Source organism: Oncorhynchus mykiss, chromosome 28 (assembly GCF_013265735.2).
Source record: "Oncorhynchus mykiss isolate Arlee chromosome 28, USDA_OmykA_1.1, whole genome shotgun sequence".
NCBI classification, from domain to species: Eukaryota; Metazoa; Chordata; class Actinopteri; order Salmoniformes; family Salmonidae; genus Oncorhynchus; species Oncorhynchus mykiss.
The window spans coordinates 26,628,352-26,656,185 of NC_048592.1; the positions used below are offsets into that span (position 1 = coordinate 26,628,352).

At 42.6% G+C, this 27,834-nt stretch overlaps 1 protein-coding gene across 12 annotated transcripts; it reads left to right on the forward strand.

The window, feature by feature from the left end:
- Positions 1-27,759, forward strand: LOC110508795 (GRB10-interacting GYF protein 2). 12 transcript variants are annotated; one of them, XM_036966043.1, is made up of 28 exons: positions 1-114; positions 7,181-7,232; positions 7,435-7,588; positions 7,830-7,925; positions 8,106-8,319; positions 8,651-8,759; positions 9,021-9,091; positions 9,227-9,259; positions 10,587-10,793; positions 11,167-11,399; positions 11,653-11,800; positions 13,291-13,524; positions 13,769-13,998; positions 14,325-14,469; positions 14,587-14,753; positions 15,115-15,356; positions 15,728-15,858; positions 16,115-16,215; positions 17,306-17,401; positions 17,570-17,740; positions 18,195-18,428; positions 19,190-19,321; positions 20,903-21,148; positions 22,502-22,698; positions 22,994-23,133; positions 23,940-24,142; positions 24,673-24,823; positions 26,849-27,759. In XM_036966043.1, exons 1-28 carry the CDS (start codon positions 12-14, stop codon positions 26,914-26,916), a joined length of 4,308 nt encoding a protein of 1,435 aa, XP_036821938.1. In that variant the 5' UTR covers positions 1-11; the 3' UTR covers positions 26,917-27,759. The 12 variants fall into 12 exon arrangements, with proteins under 12 accessions (XP_036821938.1, XP_036821940.1, XP_036821939.1 ...); XM_036966045.1 differs by having other exon boundaries at positions 15,115-15,341; XM_036966044.1 differs by having other exon boundaries at positions 11,167-11,393.
- The last annotated feature ends 75 nt before the right edge of the window (positions 27,760-27,834 follow it).

Below are 27,834 nucleotides of genomic sequence, written 5' to 3' on the forward strand. Positions count from 1 at the left end.
TTTATCGGGATATGTATTGTCATGTGATCCATTCTCAGCCATCTTGTGGAAACGGAGAGAGAGCCACACACAACTCGAATACAAATAAACCCTGTGCTGTCAGTAAAAGCAGAGGTAAGACAGCGAAGATTAAATGCACAGTTTTGCTATAAAATAAAGCTAAACTATCGAAATAAGTATTCACGATGCTAAATATCCCAGTTTCCGCGAATTCAACGCGTTTATGAGTGTTGTTATACCAGCATGTTTGCTTGGCCTTGAGGCTCCGGCCTCAACTATGTGGTGGCACCGCATTCGGTCCGGAGCGAGATGGGACGTTTTCCAACGAGAACCTCTTGTAGCGGAAGGCTCGTAGGCCGCATGGAGGTTTGGGGGTTAAGCGTGAACTCGTGTCAGCTCACAATACTTCTGCGATTTTGTAACAGTATGACTCTTTGTTTGTTTTCCTTTTGAGAAGCTTAGCATTTTCGTAGAAATTACCGATCAGTGATCGATCGTTACTGAAAGTTTTGTAAAACAAAGTTCTCTAGTTAGTTATGTCGACCAGTTAGCACAGGTTACTGTTCTAGCTAGCTATATAACATCGTATCATTATGTATGGATAAATACAATAGCTAAAACGTTAACTATTATGCTATCAACTTGATTAACTCGCTAGTTAGCTGTCATGAAGTTACTTAGCTAGCTTGCCAAACAGCTTGGTAGCACATTGTGGCTAGGCTATGTTAAATGTCAGAAGGTTAGCCAACATTTCTTTAGTTGGTTAACGTTAGCTATCTAACGTTTAACTTATTTTATGGCTAATGTCTATTGTCATTAACGTTAATTAACATGGCTAGCTTGCTAACGTTAGCTAGTTTGTATTGCCAACTCACTAGCTAGCATCTAGGTAGCTAAAGTTTCGTATGGGAATGTGTGTCAGTCGGATTATCAGGCTAATTATGGCCAGCCATATGGGAAGCTAACGTTAGTTAGCTACTAGCTAGCTACTGTAGCTCGTGTTGGAATCAATGAGGTAAACCTGTATATAGATCATTGTTTGGAATAGATAACGCGTTTATGCAATTTATTAAACGTATTTAAGAAGTACAGTTTGTTATTTGCCAGACAGCTAATTTGTCAAGTTCCTTATCTTATAATAACGTGATACAATATTGATAAGACATAGACATGCATGTAGAAATCATTTGAGCTTGACATTGAAAGTCAGACTACTTCGAAACCTAACTAGCCAGCAGTCCAAATATTAGCTGGTTGAAACTTGAATATTTAACTTGCATTTATATCAGTCACAAACTAAACCATCCATAGACGCTAACTACCTTCAGCCCTATGGACTATAATATAGTATCATCTGATCATGATTTGTGTTAAGAGTCCCGACGCTCATTAAGAATGTTAAAAACCCATCACTTGCGTTACTGTTTTGGAAAATCAAATATTTTATATCAACAACAAATAATTTTCAACAAACAAAAGGTTCTATTACTACACAGCTTTATGGCGTTCGGGTTCCCACACGGCCATATTTCCATGTTTACAGCGCTTGTTTACAGAAGACGGAGGCGTAACTGTTCTAAATAGCCATCTGCGTCTTGAACACCAGTGTGTAAACGGAAGATGGACCCCACAAACGTGTTGTCACTGAAAAATACTCTAGGCTGGTTTACCGGTTAAAACAGTGTACAGTAAGTGTATATTTAGCGTTTGTGAAATAATTTTGATGTGAAACTAGAGGACTTTATGTTTCTAGAACCTTACCACAATTGCGAATTTATTCATGTTTAGATTAAGTTTTTGGCAGTTTTGGCTGCTAGAGCCAATTCTCCTCTAAACAGAACATGCACGGACGGGCCTTGGACTATAAGGAGCAACATTAGCCCAATAATGGACTACAGGAGCAGGCTACTGAGATGGACATAATACGGCATCTAATCAATCATTTGTGGCTAGTCTCCATTCTTCACTGGGGCTGTTGTGGTGCAGGATCTCTACAGAAGTTGCAGCTTGATCTTTTTTTGTCACCATAAATAATGAATTAGAAATTCTAATGTTGATTTGGCTGCAGCCCATATGTGGCTTTGGCTTGCAACAGGTGGGAAGTTCAACAACAAATGCTTTTGGTTTATTCTATAGCTATCTGGCTAGAGAAGATTGTGGTTTAAACGTACCTTAAGGCTGACTAAGGGTCATTACTAAGGGTCACTAACTGATCTGTGAACTTTAGCTACAGTGCCTTCAAAGTATTCATACCCCTTGACTTATTCCATGTTTTGACTTATAGCCTGAATTGAACATATACAGTGCCTTGCGAAAGTATTCGGCCCCCTTGAACTTTGCGACCTTTTGCCACATTTCAGGCTTCAAATATAAAGATATAAAACTGTATTTTTTTGTGAAGAATCAACAACAAGTGGGACACAATCATGAAGTGGAACGACATTTATTGAATATTTCAAACTTTTTTAACAAATCAAAAATGGAAAAATTGGGCGTGCAAAATTATTCAGCCCCCTTAAGTTAATACTTTGTAGCGCCTGTAAGCTGTAAGTCGCTTGGGGTATGTCTATCAGTTTTGCACATCGAGAGACTGAAATTTTTTCCCATTCCTCCTTGCAAAACTGCTCGAGCTCAGTGAGGTTGGATGGAGAGCATTTGTGAACAGCAGTTTTCAGTTCTTTCCACAGATTCTCGATTAGATTCAGGTCTGGACTTTGACTTGGCCATTCTAACACCTGGATATGTTTATTTTTGAACCATTCCATTGTAGATTTTGCTTTATGTTTTGGATCATTGTCTTGTTGGAAGACAAATCTCCGTCCCAGTCTCAGGTCTTTTGCAGACTCCATCAGGTTTTCTTCCAGAATGGTCCTGTATTTGGCTCCATCCATCTTCCCATCAATTTTAACCATCTTCCCTGTCCCTGCTGAAGAAAAGCAGGCCCAAACCATGATGCTGCCACCACCATGTTTGACAGTGGGGATGGTGTGTTCAGCTGTGTTGCTTTTACGCCAAACATAACGTTTTGCATTGTTGCCAAACAGTTCAATTTTGGTTTCATCTGACCAGAGCACCTTCTTCCACATGTTTGGTGTGTCTCCCAGGTGGCTTGTGGCAAACTTTAAACAACACTTTTTATGGATATCTTTAAGAAATGGCTTTCTTCTTGCCACTCTTCCATAAAGGCCAGATTTGTGCAATATACGACTGATTGTTGTCCTATGGACAGAGTCTCCCACCTCAGCTGTAGATCTCTGCAGTTCATCCAGAGTGATCATGGGCCTCTTGGCTGCATCTCTGATCAGTCTTCTCCTTGTATGAGCTGAAAGTTTAGAGGGACGGCCAGGTCTTGGTAGATTTGCAGTGGTCTGATACTCCTTCCATTTCAATATTATCGCTTGCACAGTGCTCCTTGGGATGTTTAAAGCTTGGGAAATCTTTTTGTATCCAAATCCGGCTTTAAACTTCTTCACAACAGTATCTCGGACCTGCCTGGTATGTTCCTTGTTCTTCATGATGCTCTCTGCGCTTTTAACGGACCTCTGAGAATATCACAGTGCAGGTGCATTTATACGGAGACTTGATTACACACAGGTGGATTGTATTTATCATCATTAGTCATTTAGGTCAACATTGGATCATTCAGAGATCCTCACTGAACTTCTGGAGAGAGTTTGCTGCACTGAAAGTAAAGGGGCTGAATAATTTTGCACGCCCAATTTTTCAGTTTTTAATTTGTTAAAAAAGTTTGAAATATCCAATAAATGTCGTTCCACTTCATGATTGTGTCCCACTTGTTGTTGATTCTTCACAAAAAATACAGTTTTATATCTTTATGTTTGAAGCCTGAAATGTGGCAAAAGGTCGCAAAGTTCAAGGGGGCCGAATACTTTCGCAAGGCACTGTATATATATACTTAAAAAATAATTCTCACCCATCTACACACACTACCCTATTTTCATAAGTATTCACACCCCTGAGTTATACTTTGTAGAAGCACCTTTGGCAGCAATTACAGCTGTGAGTCTTTTTGGGTAAGTCTCTAAAAGCTTTGCACACCTGGATCGTACATTTGCCCATTATTCTTTTCAAAATTCTTCAAGCTCTGTCAGAATGGTTGTATATCATTGCAAGACAACCATTTCAGGTTTTGCCATGGATTTTCAAGTAGATAAGTCCAAACTGTAACTCTGCCACTCAGGAAAATTCACTGTCTTCTTTGTAAACAATTTGAGTGTAGATTTTGCCTTGTGTTTTTGCCCTGCTGGAAGGTGAGTTCATTTCCCAGTGTCTGATGGAAAGCAGACTGAACCAGGTTTTCCTCTAGGATTTTGCCTGTGCTTAGCTCCATTCCGTTTAATATTTTTATCCTAAAAAGCTCCCCAGTCCTTAACGATTACAAATATACCGTAACATGATGTAGCCACCACAATGCTTGAAAGTATGGAGAGTGGTACTCTGTAATGAGTTATGCTGGATTTGCCTCAAACATTTTTTTTGTCCTGAATACAAAATGTTAATAGCTTTGCCACCTTTTTGCAGTATTACTTTAGTGCCGTGTTGCAAACAGGATGCATTTCTTTGGAATGTTTTTATTCTCTACGTGCTTCCTTCTTTTCACTCTGTCAATTTAGTTAGTATTGTGAAGTAACAGTGTTGTTGTTCCATCCTCACAGCCATTACTCTTTAACTGTTTTAATGTCACCATTGGCTTAATGGTGAAATCCCTGACTGGTTTCCTTCCTCCGGCAACTGAGTTGGGAAGGACGCCTTTATCTTTGTACTGTGGGTATTGATACACTATCCAAAATGTAATGATTCACTTCATCATGCTCAAAGGGATATTTAATGTCTGACTTTTTTTTTTTTTACCCATCCACCAACGGGTGCTCTTCTTTGCGAGGCATTGGAAAACCTCCCTGGTCTTTGCAGTTGAATCTGTTTGAAATTCACTGCTCGACAGAGGGACCTTACAATTATCTGTATGTGTGGGGTACAAAGATGAGGTTGTCATTCAAAAATCATGTTTAACACTTGTGCACACTGAGTCCATTGAACTTATGTGACTTAATCACATTTTTAATTCAGAATGTATTTAGGCTTGCCATAACAAAGGTGTTGAATACTTATTGACTCAAGACATTTCAGCTCCAGATACTCAACTAGTCTGAAGGACAGTTTTATTGCTTATTTAATCAGAACAACAGTTTTCAGCTGTTCTAACAATTGCAAAGGGGTTTCCTAATGATCAATTAGCCTTTTAAAACAATCAACTTGGATAAGCTAACACATTGTGTCATTGGAACACAGTGATGGCTGCTGATAATGGACCTCTGTACGCCTATGCAGATATTCCATGAAAAATCTGCCGTTTCCAGCTACAATAGTCATTTACAACATTAACGATGTCCACTGTATTTCTGATCAATTAGATTTTTTAATGGACCAGAAATGCTTTGCTTTTCAAAAACAAGGACATTTCTAATTAACTGCAAACTTTTGAATGGTAGTGCGTGTGTGTATTTTACACACATATATATGATACCTCAAGGGTTGCGCTGCAGGTGTAGGGATGCACAGATGTTACTTTTTTGGCCGATATCCGTTATTGTGCTTGCTAAAAAAAACAATACCAATACCGACATCCGGCCGTGATTGGGAGACCCATAGACCGGCACACAATTGGCTAAAATGTTGTATTGAATTAAGAGAACCATCAAGTTGATTAACAGTGCTCTGCTCTAAGTTCTGAGTTGTTAGGATCAAGGATCTCTCTGTGCTCTGTGCTCCATTTATCTTTCCCTCGATCCTGACTAGTCTCCCAGTCCCTGCCGCTGAAAAACATCCCCATAGCATGATGCTCCCACCAGCATGCTTCACCATAGGGATTGTGCCAGGTTTCCTCCAGACATGATGCTTGGCATTCAGGCCAAAGAGTTCAATCTTTGTTTCATCAGACCAGAGAATCTTATTTCTCATGGTCAGAGTCCTTTGGCTGCCTTTTGGCAAACTCCAAGCGGGCTGTCATGTGCCTTTTACTGAGGAGTGGCTTCCGTCTGGCCACTCTACCATAAAGGCCTGATTGGTGGAGTGTTGCAGAGATGGTTGTCCTTCTGGAAGGTTCTCCCATCTCCACAGAGGAACTCTGTGACCATCGGGTTCTTGATCACCTCTCTGACCATGGCCCTTCTCCCCTGATAACTCAGTTTGGCCAGGCGGCCAGCTCTAGGAAGAGTGGTGGTGGTTCCAAACTTCTTCCATTTAAGAATGATGGAGGTCACTGTGTTCTTGGGGACCTTCAATGCTACAGAAATGTTTTGGTAACCTTCCGCAGATCTGTACCTTGAAACAATCCTGCCTCGGAGCTCTATGGACAATTCCTTCGACCTCATGACTTGGTTTTTGCTCTGACATGCATTGTCAACTGTGGGACCTTATATAGACAGCTGTGGGCCTTTCCAAATCATGTCCAATCAATTGAATTTACTCTAATCAAGTTGTAGAAACATCTTAAGGGTGATCAATGTAAACAGTATTCACCTGTGCTCATAGCAAAGGGTCTGAATTCTTATGTAAATAAGGTATGTTTGGTTTTTAAATGTTTCAATCATTTCTAAAAAAAAAAAAAATGGATTCGTCATTATGGGATATTATTGTGTGTAGATTGAGGAAACCAAATATTTAATTCATTTTAGAACAAGGCTGTAAAAAAAGTCAAGGGGTCTGAATACTTTCAGAATGCACTGTACATTTCAGTGCGATTATGAACTGTCAAGAAGTCCTTAATAAAGAAAGCTTTAAAGATCTATTTCATATACAGACTATACAGTACATGGCTCTGGCAATTACCTAAATAATTGGTATTATGTACCTGACAGAGGATCGGGTGATGCGATATTTGTCACCATCGAATGACCTTTAAAATCAGAACTTGGGTTTGTAATCTGTGGCATAAAGACAAATGGGATCGAAGATTTTCAATTCCGTCTGGAGGTGAAATAGTAATTGCCCTTTTGTGTGTTGATCAAAGGATGTTGAATGATGTCCCTGCATTTTGCTACACCCGCAGTAACATCTGCTAAATATGTGTATGTGACCAATACAATTTGATTTGAATACCTTTCCAAGAAAAATATTGCATTGTATTAGGCTAATTATTTTGGCCCTTTCCTTCCAATAGAAGTTCTAGGAAGAATGGCAGAAACTCAGACACTCAACTTCGGACCAGAATGGTTGGTATAGCATCATGTTAATATGAAATCTTCTTGAGCTGAAATGTTGTATTGAATTAAGAGAACCATCAAGTTGATTAACAGTGTTCTGAGTTGTTAGGCTGGTTTGTTTTTTGACACCAGGTGCAGTGTTGAGGCCTGCCAGTTGTCCTCTAAACTTCACTTTTGTTTGTCTTTTTCTCCTTCTGTCCCTCTTCACCAGGCTCCGGGCCCTGTCTGGCGGTGGCCATGGGGGTGGTAGCAGCAGTAGCGTTGCCACCTCACCACCTCTCTCACCTGCAATGCCAAAGTATAAACTTGCAGACTACCGCTACGGGAGAGAAGAAATGCTAGCACTTTATGTTAAGGATAGGGAGGTGAGGCAAAGGAATTCCGATGTGTTCTAAAAGGATACAGAGATACATGATTGGCATACAAATAAAGTGACTTGTATCGGCAGCTTCTGAAAAGTGCCCCAAGACAAAATTATGATTCATCCTTTTGTGGAGTGAGATTTCTTTAAAATTCAAATATATTGTCACCTTCCTGTAATATGTGTATTAAACCTGACGTTGCAATGGATACTTGCTCATACAATTTCTTCCTTCTCCTTATCAGATCCCTGTAGACCTGCACGATAAGGATTTTCTGCCCATTTTACAAGAGGAGCCCCTGCCACCACTGGCACTTGTAGCATTTACAGAGGAAGAGCAGGTTGGTTCCTTCACTGTTAATTTACGAAGCCATGTTAGAATGAATATGCTAAATTAAGACTGCACCTTTCACCTTACCCTGTTTGTTTGTAACCAAATATAGAGAATCGTTGGTTATAGACAGGTCTGCCCCATCCTCCCCTCTTTCTTTATCCTCTTTCTCCCTCCCTCTCCCCCACAGAGAAATTTTTCCATGTCTGTAAACAGTGCAGCTGTGCTCAGGCTGATGGGGAGAGGAGGGGGTCCGGTGGGGCCTGGGGCGCCGAGGGGTCGAAGTACCTCACGGGGTCGAGGTGAGGAAAGAGCCCTATTCTCTCTGTGTCCATCTCAACAGTCTGAAGAGGCTTCCTCTGCTTGTGTCCTCTTCATCTGCGCTAATCAGAAAAACAGACTAGGTGAACTGTTAATTTTTTTCATGTCAATAAAGGAAAAGAGACGAGGAAACTACTCTAGACTATTGGCTGTTGAGACCAGTGATTTATATATAGGTTGAGAACCACCCCTAAGAATCTTAACAATGTCTGCCAGCTTCACAGAAGGGATGTAACCGTAGCACTCTGTTAATAGGCTTGATAATGCTCCTGTCAGCAGAAGCTATCGCAGCTGGTTGAATTAATTTTCACCAGCTAGCTCCAACATTAAAGTGTGGCGTGTATGTTTGAATCCTTTTCAACTGTAATGTGAATTGTGGATTTAAATAAGGTATTTCAAATGTGTGTCTGGTAGGTCGGGGTAGAGGAGACGGAGGGTTTTACCAAAGAAGTTTTGATGACGTGGAAGGAGGCTTTGGACGCGGGGGCAGGGAGATGCACCGCTCCCAGAGCTGGGAGGAGAGGTAATGGACTATCCTTACTGGAGGCACAAGCGTGTAACTGGAATTGTCACGCTCATTAACCTTTGACTTCAATGCATGATTTATGCAAATCTTCATGTTAAGTGGGTGCATCTTAAGATGGGTTCCAGGCTAGTGGAATGAGAATGATCAAAACCCATTTGGTTTATGGTGTTGACATATTGTCATGTTTTTGGTTATAGCCATCTGTGTTTGACTATCTGCATGCTCAGTCATTATTTTTGTCTTTTCTCCTTTTCAAAGTCATGCTGAGTCTATTTTCTCCCCATCTAGGGGAGACCGAAGGTTTGAAAAGCCAGGTCGAAAAGAGCCAGGTTTGTGCCAATGCTTGCTCATCAAATAATCAATGCTGTTTGAATGTGATATAAATAAAATGGTGGGTTAAATAATTTACAGGTAATGTAATCACTTTGCTTTCTCTCTCTCTCTCTGTTCCATTGACTTGGCAGAAGTTGCTCCTACCCACTTCCTGATGAATCATAGTAAGTTTTCCCTCCAGGGTACTCGTTCGTAAACCGTGCGTACAAAATAGACCACAAAATGTGCGTGTGCCAGTTTTCACGCAAAAGTTGGAATTTATAAAAACTGAACTTGACGTGAGAATGTGCTTTCCTCCCCGCCAACTTTAAACCATGTGTACGCACAGTTTCTAGTGGTTGAAGTATTCCATTGCAAGAAGGCAGAATTTTAGCCAAGTGCAAATGGTAGCTAAAAAACAGGTAGCTAAATATAAGATGCAGTCATTTCCCATTATTGAGAGGAGAGAAAATACCTTTATTTTATCTTTGCATTCTTAAGTAATTAGAAATAGGCATCTATTTTCTATTTATTTCATTTATATGATCATTGAAGAATCAATTCCTCACCTTTTCTGACTGATGGCTTCATACTCACGAAATTACCTATAGGCCTCCAACAATTTAGGATAGGCTACCATTCGTCCCATCTCTCATTTAATTGGACCTACTTCACAGTAGGAAATAGATGAGCTATTTCAAGTATTTTGCTCTATGCGATCCAAAGTTTAACTGTTCACCTTTTCCATTGGAGTTTGTAGGCTACGTCTGAATAAAGTCATTTCTCGAGTTGACAATATTTCATTTATAAACAATACATTATACGTATGTCATAACCATTGCAGAATAAATTCCTCACCTTTTCTGACCATGAGTTCATATTCCCGAAGTAGCCATGCAACTAATGACCATGCACATCTAATATAATTGGGCGTGTTAGATAGACTATTATAATAAATAAACAAATCTGAAAGGGGTTTAGAACAGAGTAGAATTTAACAGATGAACACAGTTGATCTTTCGATCTACCACTAAGTAAGCCTACTTTAGTATTATTTTCTTTCCGAAGAGACAAAGTTTCAGAGATGGCGGGCGGTGCAACATAATTGAATTTATATGATCTGTTAACAGGTCCACAACAATTCAGAAACTGTCAGATACAGCAAATGTCACTGCAAAAAAAATACATTCTGCCAACACCTCCAAAGACATTTGGCTAAGTTTACTATTGCTATTTACTTTAGATCACAGGAGGTTGGTGGTACCTTTTTATAGGCTGTACACTACTTAATCAGAGAACAATACAGTTATGCAAATGTTTAGACAACCTCTCAACTTATTTACTGTGACCAAGGACACCCTCAGGCTAAAAGTTTGAATCTCATGTATTGCTTGAAATTGTGGTGTCGCTACATATGTATGTATTGAGTGTTTATAAAAAATATATATATTAATAAAAATGTCAACATTGATGTTATCCTTTTGATAAAATAAAGTTATTCCTTTCCTCCAGTCCGTGCTAACTACGAGGAGGTTGGGACCAGTGTGGGGGGCCTGCCAGTGAGGAAGCATGACTTCACGCGTTCGGAGAGTGAGAACTGGCGCACGTCCCGGGATGAAGTGAATGGTGAGGATGGTGAAGAGGGGGGCTGGCGCCTGCCTGGCGCCTTGGCATGTGCCTTGCGACGGGACAGCGACCGGTGGTGCCCCCCAAGTCCAGGTGTGCCCTGTAGTCATCTCACACTACTGCCACCACAATGTGTCCTGTCGTGTGTGTGGGTGAGGGTTTCAGTTGCAGGCCAATCTCGATACAACTCTAAAAGGGAGAATTTTTAAAAAGCTGGTCTTATCCTGAACTCACAAATCACAATGGACACCTCAAATCATACTAAAATCCCTCTCTTGTTCAGGCCTCATGGCCAACCAAATGAGAACAGGTTTTCAACAGGAAATACTCCAATCTGTCCGTAGCTTCATAAAAGAAAGCATTACATGCATCTAAGAAACAGCAACATAAAGTGGTGGTCTTCAATGTGAGAGAGTGGCTGGTGTAGAGCTGAGTGACGGGGTCCTTAAACTGCTCTTCTCCTCAGACGGGCCGCGGTCGGCAGGGTGGCGAGAGGCTCACCCGGGGGAGCAGCCGCGGCAGCGGAGGCTCCCTTTCGATGCCAGGGAGGACGAGCGCGGCTACAGGCATCCCCCGTCGGCCAGCGGCAGCCTGGAGGAGGATGGAGGGGGCAGCCTGCCAGAGTGGTGTCTGGAGGACGCTGAAGAGGAGACGGGCACCTTCGACTCTTCTGGAGCCTTCCTTTCGCTCAAGGTTCGAGTGAGTGAATAGTCCGTTTAGTCAGTCTAACGAACATCACTTGTTAATGGGTGCTGGGCCAAAGAAATGTTTAAGAAATTAGTAGGACCTGCACACATGATTTGAAGTCTACCGACTAGTTAAACAATGATTTGTTTTCCCCAAAGGGCAATTTGTTTGCTGCAATTACAAATATGGCATCGGAGCACTGTGAGTTGTGGAACTCTGTGAATGCCAGGCTGCTATGAGAAGGATATATATATCTCCCCCACAGAAAGCTCCCAAGGAGCCCATCCTGGAGGAGGCAGAGCTAGACTTCAGACCTCTGGAGGAATGTGACGAGGGTCTGGAGGAGGACGGACACCCCCGGGAGACCAAAGACACAGACGGAGAGGCCAGGAGAGAGCCCATCAGAAAACAGGGTGAGCTAACTTCTTATGGCTGCAATCCCGTTAACGGGAGCAATATGACAACAGCCAGTCAAAGTGTAGGGCACCATTTTAAAAACATCAAATCTCAATTAAAATTCCTCAAACATGCATGTATCTCATACCATTTTAAAGCTATTCTCGTTGTTAATCCCACCACAGTGTCCGATTTCAAATATGCTTTACATCAAAAGCACCACAAACGATTGTTAGGTCACCACATAGCCACAGAAAAACAGACATTTCAAAAAAGCACAAATAGAGATAAAATTAATCACTAACCTTTGATGTTCATCAGATAACACTAATAGGACTTCATGTTACACAATACATGTATGTTTTGTTTGATAAAGTTCATATTTATCAATATGAGTTTACATTGGCTATTTAGATTCACTAGTTCCAAAAACATCCAGTGATTTTGCATAGCCACATCATTCAACAGAAATACTCATCATAAATGTAGATGATAATACAAGTTATACACATGGAATTATAGATATACCTCTCCTTAATGCAACCGCTGTGTCTGATTTAAAAAAAACTTTACGGAATAAGCCAGCCATGCAATAATCTGAGACGGCGCTCAGAAAAATGTCACAATAGCCACCATGTTGACGTCAACATAAACAAAAAATTACATGATAAATATTCCCTTACCTTTAATGATCGACATCAGAAAGCATTCCAGGAATCCCAGGTCCACAATAAATGTTTTTGTTCGATAATAACCGTTATTTATGTCCAAATACCTTATTTTGTTAGCGCGTTTGGTATACATATCCAAACGCTCATTCTGGTCAGCGTTACATCGGACAAAAACTTCAAGAAGTTATATTACAAATCGAAGAAACATTTCAAACTAAGTACAGAATCAATCATTAGGATGTTTTTAACATACAGCTTCAATAAAGTTCCAACCGGAAAATTCCTTGTCTTCATGAGTGGGTACCATGAGGAAGAAGCGTGATCAGAAAATGGCTGCTTGATAGACACCTGATGCATTCTGCTCTCATTCACTCCCACAACACCATAGAAGTCTCATTAAAATGTATATTATTGGTTGACATCTAGTGGAACCCCTAGGCAGTGCAACATCATTAATATCTCAAGGGGATTTCATTGGGGACTCTGGTGAATATATACAAAGCTCAGATTTCTCACTGTTTCTTCCTGTTTTGATTTCAACTCAGGATTTTGCCTGCCATATGAGTTCTGTTACACTCACAGACATCATTCAAACAGTTTTAGAAACTTTAGTGTTTTCTATCCAATACTAATAATAGTATGCATATATTAGCAACTGAGACTGAGGAGCAGGCCATTGACTTTGGGCAACTTATTCATCCAAGCTTCTCAATACTGCCCCCCAACCATAAGAAGTTAAAAGTGGAAACTGTCCGGCATACTGTATTTTTGCTCTCAATACTAAACTGTCTATGTGGAGATAAACATTGATTCATGTGTCTTGTTTTTGTCTCTAGATGTGGGGAGAGCGATAGAGGAGGCGCCCCCTGCTCCCTCTCCTCCTGAGCCCCTTCCCCCCAGCCAGCCCGACAGAGTAGAGGACCCTGAGGGGCCGTTGGAGAAGCCACTTGAGCGTCCCCCTGCCCCGGAACACAGGCCAGAGGCCAACAAAGTCCCCCTGCACACACCCATGTCCAACACAATGCTGGACTCCCTCTCCATCCCCCACACCGTTGCACACACTCTCACAGGTAGGTTTACATACAAGCAGTGGAGGAATGCAGTCAAATCTTCCACATTTGTGCCCTCTTGAGGCTGTGTTTGGTGACATTGTTGCGTCTTTCTTTAAACCACCTCCACCTCTGAGTAAATGACACCTTTGTTTTCCGCAGTAACCTTGTGCTTAAATTATACACCCAGGATTGCATGTAGTTTGAGATCATTCCGTCTGTGAGAGACTAACCCCACACACACCCTCTTGCCTCTCCTGTCCAGTGTCGGCCCCGTCGTCCACCATCCAGATGCAGCAGAAGCCCCTGGAAGTTCCCGTGGCCATGCCTGCCCCGCTGCCCTTCAGTGCTAGCCTCAGGCCCCAGAGCACGTCTATCATGGCTCCTAACAATATGGCCACCAGCACGGGCCTCATGGCGCCCATCGGAAGGCCCACGGCCATGCCACCACACCACACTATGGATGAAGATGAGGGACTGAAGCACTTTGAACAGGTTAGTGGACAATGACTACGGTTTCTGGAAGTTAGTTGGTTACAGAGCTGCATGTTGAGCAAGTTAGTAAAAGTTACCAAGCTGGTTTTGGTGTTACTGAATTTAGAGCATGTCTGGACATGAAACGTGCAGTGTGGGTTCATTTTTGGAACACGTCCAGAATATGGAGAGGGTGTTTATTGAATTATAATGAAATTATTGCAATTTTTCTATCTCTCTCCCTGCAGTAAACTGAGATAGTGGTGTTTGTTTTGGGATACTGTCATGGTGCTCTACACGTACTCCCTGAATGAACAATAAAATGTAACTCTCGCTCGCTTTTATAGGAAGCAGAGAAGATGGTGGCGTATCTACAGGACGGTGATGACCGGCTGGCTGCCAAGAGCTCAGCTACCAAACCAGCCGGCCTGCCACTCACACACGAGGCTGCTCTGAAGTGGTTTTATAAAGACCCCCAGGGAGAGATACAGGGTGAGACAGAGTGAGGGGAACAGGGCTTCTCTGAATGAAAATCTGCATACACTGCAACCAGTAAATGGAGAAATTTCAGTGACTTTGTCAAATCTAATAATGTCTCCCCCTCTCCAGGTCCGTTCAGTAACCCAGAGATGACAGAGTGGTTCCAGGCGGGCTACTTCACCATGACCCTGCTGGTGAAGAGAGGCTGTGACGAGGTCTTCCAGCCCCTGGGTGAGATCATCAAGATGTGGGGCAGGGTGCCCTTCGCCCCCGGCCCAGCACCGCCACCCCTACTGGTAACCCTCACACACCTGAGCTCCATCCAGCATTCTAGAAGTCACTACTTTGTATTATCCTGAAATGAATCTTAATTAGTCTATGAGCAATTCAAAATGTTTCCGATGCACCTCACCATCTGCATTATCTCATGGTCAAAGCAAGTTTGTTTAGCTTAGGGCACGTTCAGAAGGCAAATGTTGTGACGTTGCCATTCCTTATTCTAAGTCAGAGGCTTGTTCACTCTACATAACATATTGAACGTTCCACAACATTGTGCCATGCTGAATGCAGCCCAGGTCATTGTCCCTTTGCCTGTGTTGTGGCTCTACTTCTCTGTCCCCTTGCCGATCCTATGTCTTACTCGGCCTGTCTCCCCAGGGTGATGCCGGAGACCAGGAGCGTCTGAAGCGGCAGCAGGAGCTGACGGCCCTCAACCTGTACCAGCTGCAGCAGCTGCAGTACCAGTACCTTTTGAGGCAGCAGTACGCCCAAGCCCTGGCCCAGCAGAAAGCCCAGGCCCTCAGCTCAGCACCACACCAGCAGCAGCAGCAACAGCAGCAGCAGATCAACCTGCTCCTCCAGCAATACCAGGCCCTCAAGATGAGGTCAGCAGAAAACACGTAAGCATATCTGCACAAACACCTCTGCTGCAATACCAGGCCCTCAAGATGAGGTTGGAGACACAGCTTCAGCATTACTAGGCCCTCAAACACTCTCACTTGGCTCCACCCCCCTTACTAGCACTGACTTTGCTGATAGCTACTTTGAGAAAAAATATGCTTACTATGACAGATATGTGGTTGTCCCACCCAGCTATATTAAGATGAATGCACTAACTGTAAGTTACTGAATGATGAAGACATACTCGCACACTCAATATTACACGGGTTCTCCTCAAACATCTTTCACTGTGGGCATTATTCAATGCCGTGTCAACATACTGGTGTGTTCTGGTTATTTATGCCATTTCTGTGTTTGGCTCCCTGTGTAGAACATCTGAGTCTCTCTTACCTCCTGTGACTCGGTCCATGTCCGTACCAGAATCCCAGGGTTCTGTGTGGGAAATGCAGAACACCTCTCAGGCCTCCTGCACATCAAACATCCAGCAACCCACACCCAGTGGTAAAACTTAATGCAGAGCACACACTGAAAACATTAGCACTCGTTTTGTTTTGGGCTGATGTTTATAACCAATTTAGCTTTTGAAAGTTTGAGTATCTGAACCTCTTCAATGACAGCAAAAGACAGTGCTCCTCAATTCACCAAAAAGTGGAGAAAGCTCAAAATCATATGAATTGTAGGGAATGAATGGGGGTCAATGATATATAATGACCATCCATCCAGCCTTACTAACTGACTGTTTTGTGTGCCTGTGCAGCGTGGGAGGGCAGCAGTGTGTGGGATCTGCCCATAGACTCCATGGCTCAGGCCCCCACCATAGAACAGATGCAAAACCTGGAGAAGAATAAGGCTGCCAAGGTAAGAGCACCATATTTTCTGTACTTATGCAATCCTAAGTTGTAGATCTTTATGAATTGCCTGGGGCTAGGGCTGAATGTGGGGAATTTGACTGTTTTTAAACACTTTTAAAGGTTTAGCGTTATGAATTGTGACAAGCAGCAATAAGACTGTGCCTGAGTATCTGTGCATGTGCTTCACTCAGTGGTGTAAAGTACTTTACTATACCGGACAAAAATATAATCGCAACATTTTAAAATGTTTTTCATGAGCAGAAACTTTCCATACAAACAAAAAGCTTATTTCTCTCAAATTTTATGCACACATTTGTTTACATCCCTGTTAGTGAGCATTGCTCCTTTGCCAAGATAATCCATCCACCTGATGGGTATGGCATATTAAGAAGCTGATTAAACAGCATGATCATTACACAGGTGCACCTTGTGCTGGGGACAATAAAAGACCTCTCTAAAATGTGCTGTTTTGTCACACAACACAATGCCACAGATGTCTCAAGTTTTGAGGGAGTATGCAATTGGCATGCTGACTGCAGGAATGTCCAACAGAACTGTTGCAAGAGAATTGAATGTTCATTTATCTACCATAAGTTGCCTCCAACATTGATATGAGAATTTGGCAGTACATCCAACCAGGCTCACAACCGCAGACCATGTGTAACCACGCCAGCCCATGTCTGAGTATTGGAGAGTGCCCCTGGCTATCCATAAATAAAATGGTGCTGTCTGGTTCGCTTAATATAAGGAATTTGAAATTATTTATACTTGAACTTTCGATTATTAAGTAAAATACTTTTAGACTTTAACTTGTATTTTACTGGATGACTCACTTTTTCTTGAGTGATTTTCTGTTAAGGTGTCTTTCCTCGAGTGTGACAATTGGGTACTTTTTCCGCCACTGGCTTCGCTCTGCTACAACGTGGTAGCTACTGGACCAAAACAGCAGAGAATTTTTGCCTTGTACTTTAACGTTCTTAGTTGTATGTGGAAATCGGCCCGACAATGCCGTTTACTTCGTGCATCGCTGAGTTATGTGAAAATGTGTTTTTTATGTGGTTGTGATTTACTTATTAACTGTAAATGTCTTTGATCAGCTGGAGCTGGAGCGGGGTGAGGCAGAGCTGAGTGCCAAGAGGGAGGAGGAGGAACACAAACGCCAGGAGGAGGAGCAGCTAGCACGTCAGAAACAGGTGGGGGGGGTTCATTAGACTGTTGCCTGCTGAAATATGCATGTCAGCTTTGTTGATGTTCAATATATGATTGCCTAGAGTTGCAAGATTGACCCATTAGCCTGTAAATCCCTAAGAGGAGGCCTTAATGTTTTATGCAACTGATTTGATAGATTTCTCTATCCACAGGAGGAGGCATTGAAGAGGCAGCGGAAGCAGCAGCAGGAGGAGGCACAGCGCCAACAGAAAGAGGAGGAAGAGGAACGGCATGCGCAGGAGGAGGCCCTCCGCAGACTGGAGGAGAGGAGGAGGGAGGAGGAGGAGGAGAGGAAGCAAAGGGAAGAGTTCCTCCGCAAACAGGTGCTGGGTTTCACAACAAAGACCAGTACAGGGTCGTGTTCAGTAGGCACCAAATAGAACAACATTTAGTACAACGGGAAGGAACAACCTGGTTTTCAATAAGAATTACTCAATATTTTGCTACTGTGTGCCTAATGAATACGACCCTGCCCTTATTGTTTGGGACAGGTTATACCAAATGCAAATTTCCACATACAGGTGTAGGATCTTAATTCGATCTGTATTGTCACAGCAACATAATTCAGCAGCAACAAGATTTTTATTTTGTCCATAATGTTGCTTGATTGGTGGTTAGGCTATTAGCTGGCCTAAAGTAGGCTTCATGAAATATGCAATACTGATAATATAACTGTGTTAGTGTGGGTTTTCAGTGAATTTATGTAAATCAGAAAGCACATCTGCATTTCTCAATAAAGTTGTAAAAATGTAAAAACGTGTTATCGTTGCTCCTTAGGAGGAGGAGCGCCGAAAGCAGGAGGAGCTGGAGGCCCTGAAAAGGCATGAGGAAGAGAAGCGGCAAGAGGAGGAGGAGGCAGCGGCTGCGGTGGCTTTGGTACGGCAACAGCAGGAGGAGGCGAAAAGGAGGGAGCAGGAGGCGGCGAGGCAGCAGGAGCTAGCCAGACAGAGGCAGCAGCAGCAGGAGGCGCTCCGCCGACTACAGCAGCAACAGCAGCTAGCCCAGATGAAGGTAACTAACAGTATAACACCTTAAGACACCTAACACTACAACAGCTAGGTACCATCGACTGCACAATTAGTGATGGGGGGGGGGGGGGGGGGGGGATTGATAGTTACATACGGGATGTTATTTTTTATGTATCGTTTTGACAATATTGCAATATTATTTTTGCGCTAGTTGGCTGTAACTGCACAGCTTGTTCTCCATCTTTTTAAGTTGGGAGCCAATTAGTTTTCAGCACTTATTTCCATGACTGATTTAAAACTGGTTTTGTCATGGCTCTGTCTTGTCCCTCTGCAGCAGACATATGGTGAACAATATGTTTGGAACATCAAATCGCAATAAAAAGTGTCGAATCGCAATACATATAGATTCGCATTGCATATTGTGTCGGCACCAAAGAATCGTGATAATACTGTATCGTGAGGTCCCTGCCAATTCCCAGCCCTATACACAATACTATATTAAATAAAGTCTGCCTTAGGAAAGAGGTCTTTTGACCTCAATGGGACTTCCTGATTAAATAAAATATAGCCTATAAACAATGCACTATCCTACTAACAATAATTGAGGTCAGAATATCAGAAATACTGTATTTGACCTTTTAATTGAACATTAAAATGGGATGTTGGCCTTTTGGTCTGGTATTTATTGTGCTAATCACATCCATGAGTTCCTGTATGTGAATATTTCTTTGTCATGGATACAGCCCTGACTGTCCTGCTTGCAGTTCTATCACTGACTAACCAAATCTTTGTCCTGTCCCATAGCTGCCGTCTTCCTCTAAGTGGGGCCAGCAGTCAGCAGTCACGGCAGCAGCCATCTCTCAGTCCCAGAACGCGCTGTCGCTCGCTGAGATCCAGAAAGTGGAAGAGGAGAGGGAACGACAGGCACGAGAGGAGGTAAGCGCAGCTACAGTCAAAGTATTACGTTTAACATGGGTGACACTCCTTAAACCTCTTAGGGCTGCAATCCCGTTAACAGGATCGATATGACAACAGCCAGTGAAAGAGCGGGGCGCCAAATTCAAAACAACACAAATCTCATAATTTTAAATTCCTCAAACATACATGTATCTTTACCGTTTTAAAGGTAATCTTGTTGTTAATCCCACCAGTGTCCAATTTTCAAATATGCTTTACAGCGAAAGCACCACAAACGATTATGTTAGGTCACCACCAACTCACAGAAAAATTCTGCCATTTTTCCAGCCAAAGAGAGGAGTCACAAAAAGCACAAATAGAGAGAAAATGAATTACTAACCTTTGATGATCTTCATCAGATGACACTCATAGGACTTCATGTTACACAATTACATGTATGTTTTGTTTGATAAAGTTCATATTTATATACAAAATCTCAGTATACATTTGCGTGTTACGTTCACTAGTTCCAAAAACATCCGGTGATATTGCAGAGAGCCACATCATTTTACAGAAATACTCATTCTAAATGTTGATACATACAATTGTTAGACATGGAAATATAGATATACCTCTCCTTAATGCAACCGCTGTGTCAGATTTCAAAAAAACTTTCCGGAAAAAGCAAACCATGCAATAATCAGGGAAAAAAAATACAATTATCCGCCATGTTGGAGTCAACAGAAATCAGAAATAACATTATAAATATTCCCTTTGATCTTCATCAGAATGCACTCCCAGGAATCCTAGTTCCACAATAAATGTTTGTTTTGTTCGATAATATCCATTATTTTTGTCCAAGTAGCTACTTTTGTTAGCACGTTTAGTACACAAATCCAAACGCTCGTGCAGGTCCAGCCGAACGTCGGACGAAAACTTCAAAAAGTTATATTACAGATCTTAGAAACATTTCAAACTAAGTATAGAATCAATCTTTAGGATGTTATCATAAATCTTCAATAACGTTCCAACCGGAGAATTCCATTGTCTGTAGAAAAGCCATGGAACGCAGGTCGCTATCATGTGAAATGCGCGTGACCAGGACCTGGCTCTCTGCCAGACCACTGACTCAAACAGCTCCCATCTGGCTCCACATAACAGTAGAAGCCTCATTCAAGTTTCTAAAGACGGTTGACATTTAGTGGAAGCCTTAGGAAGTGCAACATAACCAATATCCCACTGTGTATTCAATAGGGTCTGGGTTGAAAATCGACCAATCTCAGATTTCCCAATTCCTGGTTGGATTTCTTCTCAGACATCATTCAAACAGTTTTAGAAACTTCAGTGTTTTCTATCCAATTCTAATAATAAGATGCATATATTAGCAACTTGGACTGAGGAGTAGGCCGTTTTACTCTGGGCACCTTTCATCCAAGCTACTCAATACTGCCCCTGCAGCCATACCAATTTCTTGTACCTGTTTTGATACGATTTTCTGGATGATAATGAGTTTTCCCACTTAGCACTAAGGTAGCATGAAATAGAATTGTTCTACAAATCCATCATGCTTTATATCCTAGATCTGTAATCATGAACCCCCCTCTCTCTCCACCCATGCAGCAGCGGCGCCAGCAGGCGGAGCACCTGAAGCTCCTGCAGCAGCAGGCCCTGCAGGAGGCCCGGAATCCCCAGGCCAAGCTCTCTGGCTGGGGAAGCGTGGCCAAGCAGCCGGCCACGACAAAGTCCCTGCTGGAGATCCAGAGAGAGGAGGCCCAGCAGGTGAAGCAGAGGAAGGAGCAGGGGGCTGGGGGCCAGCAGCCCAGTCACCCCACAGTCACCCAGCAGAACCGTGCCCAGAACAGAGCTGTGAGTTGGTTCGCTCGATCATTCGTTCATGAATTCGTCTGCATTCATTCATAGTCTTCGATATCATGTATTTGGCGACGTGCTGATACTGTTGTCTAAAAATGGAACCCACAGATGTTTCAAAATGTGTGTAGTTGTGAACTAGCTAATCTAATTCAGCTAATCAAGAGCTTGATGGTTATTTGACATGTTGAATCAGGTGTACTAGCTGTAGACTAGATCAAATACATGGAGAGGCTTGGGAGGTTGGGGAAACATTCCTCTTAACTTCTTGACTCGCCTATCCCGGTAGTGGGATCATTTTCATCAGCATCCGCTGAATTGCAGTGCACCAAATTCAAATTAAATTACTAAAAATATTTCATTTTCATGAAATCATAAGTGCAATATAGCAAAACACTGGCGTGTCAGATTTCAACAAAGCTTTTCGGCGAAAACATACCAAGCGTTTATGTAAGAACATCTCTCAGTAGACAAAATATTACAAACAGCTAGCAGCAAAGTAGATTGGTCACGAAAATCAGAAAAGCAATCAATTAAATCGCTTACCTTTGATGATCTTCGGATGTTTGCACTCACGAGACTCCCAGTTACACAATAAATGTTCCTTTTGTTCCATAAAGATTATTTTTATATCCAAAATACCTCCATTTGTTTGGCGCGTTATGTTAAGAAATCCACAGGCTCGAGCGGTCACGACATCGCAGACGAAAATTCCAAATAGTATCCGTAATGGTCGTAGAAACATGTCAAACTTTTTTATAATCAATCCTCAGGTTGTTTTTACAATATATAATCAATAATATGTCAGCCGGAATGTAGCTTCTTCCATAGGAGAGAGAGAGAAAATGGCTGTTGCGCATGAAAAACTCTGCTGGCACCCAGCCATCCACTGACGCGATGGGTTCTTTCTCGCTCATTTTTCAAAATAAAAGCCTGAAACTGTGTCTAAAGACTGTTCACACCTTGAGGAAGCCATAGGAAAAGGAATCTGGTTGATATCCCTTTAAATGGAGGCAAGACATCCAATGGAACAGAGAGCTTTCAGGAAAAATAGCACTTGTTGGATTTTCCTCAGGTATTCGCCTGCAATATCAGTTCTGTTATACTCACAGACAATATTTTGACAGTTTTGGAAACTTTAGAGTGTTTTCTATCCTAATCTGACAATTATATGCATATTCTAGATTCTGGGCCTGAGAAATAGGCATGTCTTTTAGCCAAAAACAAAAATACTGCCCCCTACACTGAACAAGTTAATCAAAGACAACCCTGTTTGAATACTACTTGGACGTAATGACACTGATCTGACCAGGTTGGATCTCTCTCTCTCTCTAACCCCTCTTTCCCAAGACCACCGCTCTGAGCCCCTCAGTGTGGGGCTCGGTGGCCACCAGCGGCGGGGCTCCTAACTGGGGCGGTGACAGCAGCATCTGGGGCGACAGCACCAACTCCAACATGGGCTTCTGGGAGGAGGAGGTGGCCCAGGCCCCACCCCCCGCCAGGAAGCCCAACGCTCAGAAGAACAACAAGGGCAACGCCAACCTCAGGTACAACCTCAGGACACTTTTACAGCTCGCAACTGATTGACAGTTTATATTTTGGCTGCTGGACTCCAGGAAGGTGGTTGGAAGGACAATTTTATACCACTAATATTTGTTTTATTTATTAAGGGCAGAGTCCTAGATTCTGCTGAAGTTTATGTTTCGCTTAGTCATATGTTGTCAACACACTAAGTGAAAATTCCACTGAAGTGGAAGTATGTTCAAATTCAATACCATGGATCACTTGGTTGTTCAAAAGGAAGTCAGTGTATCTAATACTGTGTGGTAACTGTGTGAGCAGCAGTCGGGCCAATAAGAAGGTGGAGGAGGAGGAGAAGCTGCTGAAGTTGTTCCAGGGGGTTAATAAGAGACAGCAGGATGGCTTCATGCAGTGGTGTGAGAAGACCCTGCACACCCTCAACACCGCCAACAACCTGGACGGTGAGTATATATACACACCCTCAACACTGCCAACAACCTGGACGGTGAGTATATATACCCACCCTCAACACTGCCAACAACCTGGACGGTGAGTATATATACCCACCCTCAACACTGCCAACAACCTGGACGGTGAGTATATATACACACCCTCAACACTGCCAACAACCTGGACGGTGAGTATATATACCCACCCTCAACACTGCCAACAACCTGGACGGTGAGTATATATACCCACCCTCAACACTGCCAACAACCTGGACGGTGAGTATATATACCCACCCTCAACACTGCCAACAACCTGGACGGTGAGTATATATACACACCCTCAACACTGCCAACAACCTGGACGGTGAGTATATACACACCCTCAACACTGCCAACAACCTGGACGGTGAGTATATATACACACCCTCAACATGTATGTATATATGTATGTGTGTGTGTGTATGTATATATATATATATATATATATATGTATATATATATATATATATATATATATATATATATATATATATATATATATATATATATATATATATATATATATATATATATATATATATATATATATACCCTCAACACCGCCAACAACCTGGATTGTGAGTCTCTCTATAACGTACTATACAAACCAACAATCTAGGTGTCTGATATGGCACCCTATTCCCTATGGACCCTGGTCAAACAGTGCACTTTTTAGGGAATACGATTCCAATTCTAAAGGGAACTCAAACCTAAAGTAATCTTTACTGTGTGATCCCATCTTTAAAAGTCACCTGCCCCTCTTCCTCCTCTGGCTGCAGTCCCGACATTTGCATCCTTCCTGAAGGAGGTGGACAGTCCGTACGAGGTGCACGACTACGTGCGCGCCTACCTGGGGGACACGTCCGAGGCCAAGGAGTTTGCCAAACAGTTCCTGGAGCGCCGTGCCAAGCAGAATGCCAACCAACAGAAAGCGCCCCCGGCCCCGCAGAACCAGCAACCAACACTAAAACAGCAACAGCAGGTGAGAGAGACGCAGCAGAACAGGTCATTGGTGTGACTTTGGTCTAGTGGTAACACTCCTGGCCCCCCCCCCAGAGACCGGGGTTCAATCCCTGCTCCAACCCTTCAATCTGTCTCCCACCTGCCTGTACCCTCTTTGATTTCCTCCCTGTCTAAATAGTCAAAAAGAACCCCAAAAAATAAATTACATTGGAGAGTTATATTGTAGTCTAGTCAGAAATATAGAATTGTACAGATTTCCCTGCTTTCCCATGTTGTCCTGGTCACATCCCTGGGTCTTGATGAGCAGTTTGTGTGTCGCGTCAGGTGTGTTGGTTCTAAGCTGGATCAAAAGTTCTCCCATAACAAGGTTGGTCAGTGACCACTGTTCATTGGCTTTCAAAATGTTACTTTGCACCATCATGTAGAGAGAGAGAGAGACCTAATATTGCTGGACCATAATATTTCAGAAATCCATACATTAATCAATACCCTGTTACCAATGTTAGTAGTTATCTGACCCTTCATTTGCTTTGTGACTCTATTTCCCAGGATTCAATGTGGGGTGTAAGCGGGACAGGCTCTCCTTCTCTGTACCAGTCAAACCACACCAGCCTCCAGCAGCAGGCACGCTTCGAGACCGTCACCTCAGGGAAGAAGAAGAAAAAGCAGAAGATGGTCCGGGCAGACCCCAGCCTGCTAGGTGAGGAATAAACTATTAAAGCACTGTTGTCAATGGTTTTTTGTGGTACTTTTACCCCTTTTTCTCCCCAATTTTGTGATATCCAATTGGTGGTTACAGTCTAGTCCCATCGCTGCAACTCCCCTACGGACTCGTGAGAGACAACGGTCGAGAGCCATGCGTCCTCCGAAACATGACCCTGCCAAGCAGCACTGCTTCTTGACACATTGCTTGCTTAACCCGGAAGCCAGCCGCACACCAATGTATCGGAGGAAACACTTCCAGCTGGCAACCGAAGTTAGCATGCAGGTGCCCAGCTCGCCATAAGGAAATCCCAGCCGGGCCAAACTCTCCCCTAACCCGGACGACACTGGGTCAATTGTACCCCGCCTCATGGGTCTCCCAGTTACGGCCGGCTATGACACAGCCTAGGATTGAACCCGGGTCTGTAGTGATACATCAAGCACTGCGATGCAGTGCCTTAGACCGCTGCGCCACTCGGAACTGGCAACCCAGAGCATGAACCATCCACCAATAGTGTGTTTAAAGAAAAAGTGCTACACCAAGACATTCTAGTGAAAGGCCGTAACAGCAAGAAAGCTGAATAGCCCATGTTTATATGGCTGAGAGCAGGCGGGATTCTTGGCCAATCACATTCACATGCTGTGTAACGCAGATGCTAAGCCATTCGTCAACCACTACCCTCTAGAAATTCAGGGTATTCGTCAAACTATTTTCCTTAAAAGTACACAATGTCACGATTACAAAGCTATGCGATATTAACTTCTTGATGCACCCATCCTGTTAGCGAGATCATTTTCGTCAACATCCGCTGAATTGCAGAGCTCCAAATTCAAATTAAATTACTGAAAATATAGAATTTTCATGAAATCACAAGTGCAATATAGCAAAACACAGCTTAGCTTGTTGTTAATCCACCTGGCGTGTCAGATTTCAAAAAAGCTTTTCGGCTCTCTCAGTAGACAGTAGACAAAATATCAGTAGACAAAATATTACAAACAGCTAGCAGCAAAGTAGATTGGTCACGAAAATCAGAAAAGCAATAAAATGAATCGCTTACCTTTGATCTTCGGATGTTTGCACTCACGAGACTCCCAGTTACACAATAAATGTTCCTTTTGTTCCATAAAGATTATTTTTATATCCAAAATACCTCCATTTGGTTGGCGCGTTATTTTCAGAAATCCACAGGCTCGAGCGGTCACGACATCGCAGACGAAAATTCCAAATAGTATCCGTAATGTTTGTAGAAACATGTCAAACGTTTTTGTAATCAATTACTCAGGTTGTTTTTACAATATATAATCGATAATATTTCAACCGGGACTGTAGCTTATTCAATAGGAGAGAGAGAGAAATGTCTGCTCCAAGCTGTTGCGCATGCAAAACGCTGGCACTCAGCCATACAATGACTCGGATGTGATCTTTCTCGCTCATTTTTCAAAATAAAAGCCTGAAACTATGTCTAAAGACTGTTCACACCATAGGAAAAGGAATCTGGTTGGTATCCCTTTAAATGGAGCGAAGGCAGGCAATGGAACAGAGAGCTTTCAGGAAAAACAGCACTTCCGGGTTGGATTTTCCTCAGGTTTTCGCCTGCAATATCAGTTCTGTTATACTCACAGACAATATTTTGACAGTTTTGGAAACTTTTGTGTTTTCTATCCTAATCTGACAATTATATGCATATTCTGGGCCTGAGAAATAGGCAGTTTCATTTGAGTATGTTTTTCATCCAAACATCAAAATACTGCCCCCTACACTACAGGTTTTAAGGAGAAAAAGTTGATAATCTCAGAAAAGATCTGTAATGTTGTGCGTCTTGTTCACGTAATTCATGCTGGTGTTGGGTTGTTGAGCTAGCGCCCAAATGATTCCCATTCACTCCTGTGCACTCCTTGACTCAGAATGTACTGTTCTCATTGGCGTTACGACTAATGCTAATTGGATTAGCATCTCTTCGGACTACCACATGCATACCTCTCATACTAAATTAACTTTCCCTGTTCTCTCTCATCTTGCCAGGTTTTTCTGTGAACGCGGCGTCTGAGAGGTTGAATATGGGTGAGATCGAGACGGTGGAGGACTTTTAAAGGGACTGCTCTGCTGCCAAACCCCACTGACCATATCGTTCTGAACAGCTGCCATTGTACCCCCTACAACCACCACCTTCACACCCCAATGTCCCTTTCCTTTTGTGAACAGCATCCTCTTTCCGTTCTGTTTTGTACTTTAATTTAACATTTGTCATTGGAAGCTGGGGACGCTTTCCAGTGCTAGAGGACCCCTCAAAAAACATCCCTAATGAGTATTTTGCCCTATATGAGACAGGGAGAAGGCTAACGAAGCAGCCAAACAATCAAACAGAACCATAAAAACCAACCAAGCATTGAATCGAACAACAAATCAATCAATGTAAAGGCCTAATCTGACTTCTCCCAAAGAAAAGAGCTGAGGGCAGGACATGGATGTCTCTCCCTGTCTGTGGTCAGCTGTTCAGTCCCCTCCCAGTATCTTGTCTGAAAGTATGCAAAAGAGAGACGTTACCTGATGCAATCTTCTCCCCATGAAGTTGAACGCATTGGGGGGGGGTAGAGAACTTTTTTCTGTTTTGTTATTTTTATTTATTGAATGTTTTTCACCCCCCTCTTTTCTCCTCCTTCCTTCACTCCTGTTTTCTGCCTGTTTGTGGATGGTGGTGGTATTGTAGGAGCCAAGGATGTGTGTGCCCACTGATGTCCTGTTTTAAGGATATGTTTGACAGTTCCAAGTAGTTATCCATTTCTTGTAAAATACTAGGCTGTTTAAAGAATAACCTTTCAATTCTGCATCTGTATTATAATATATGAAAATGATGAACTACTGGAGTCATACTTTTCTATTGCGGTATGAAATAAAACAGTCTCTTGTGTGGGCTGTTCACACCTCTCTTTGAATCAATGAATGATCTCCTTCCACGCACAACACTTTACTCACATTTGTACTCAACAGTTTTTAATGTTGATTTGCTG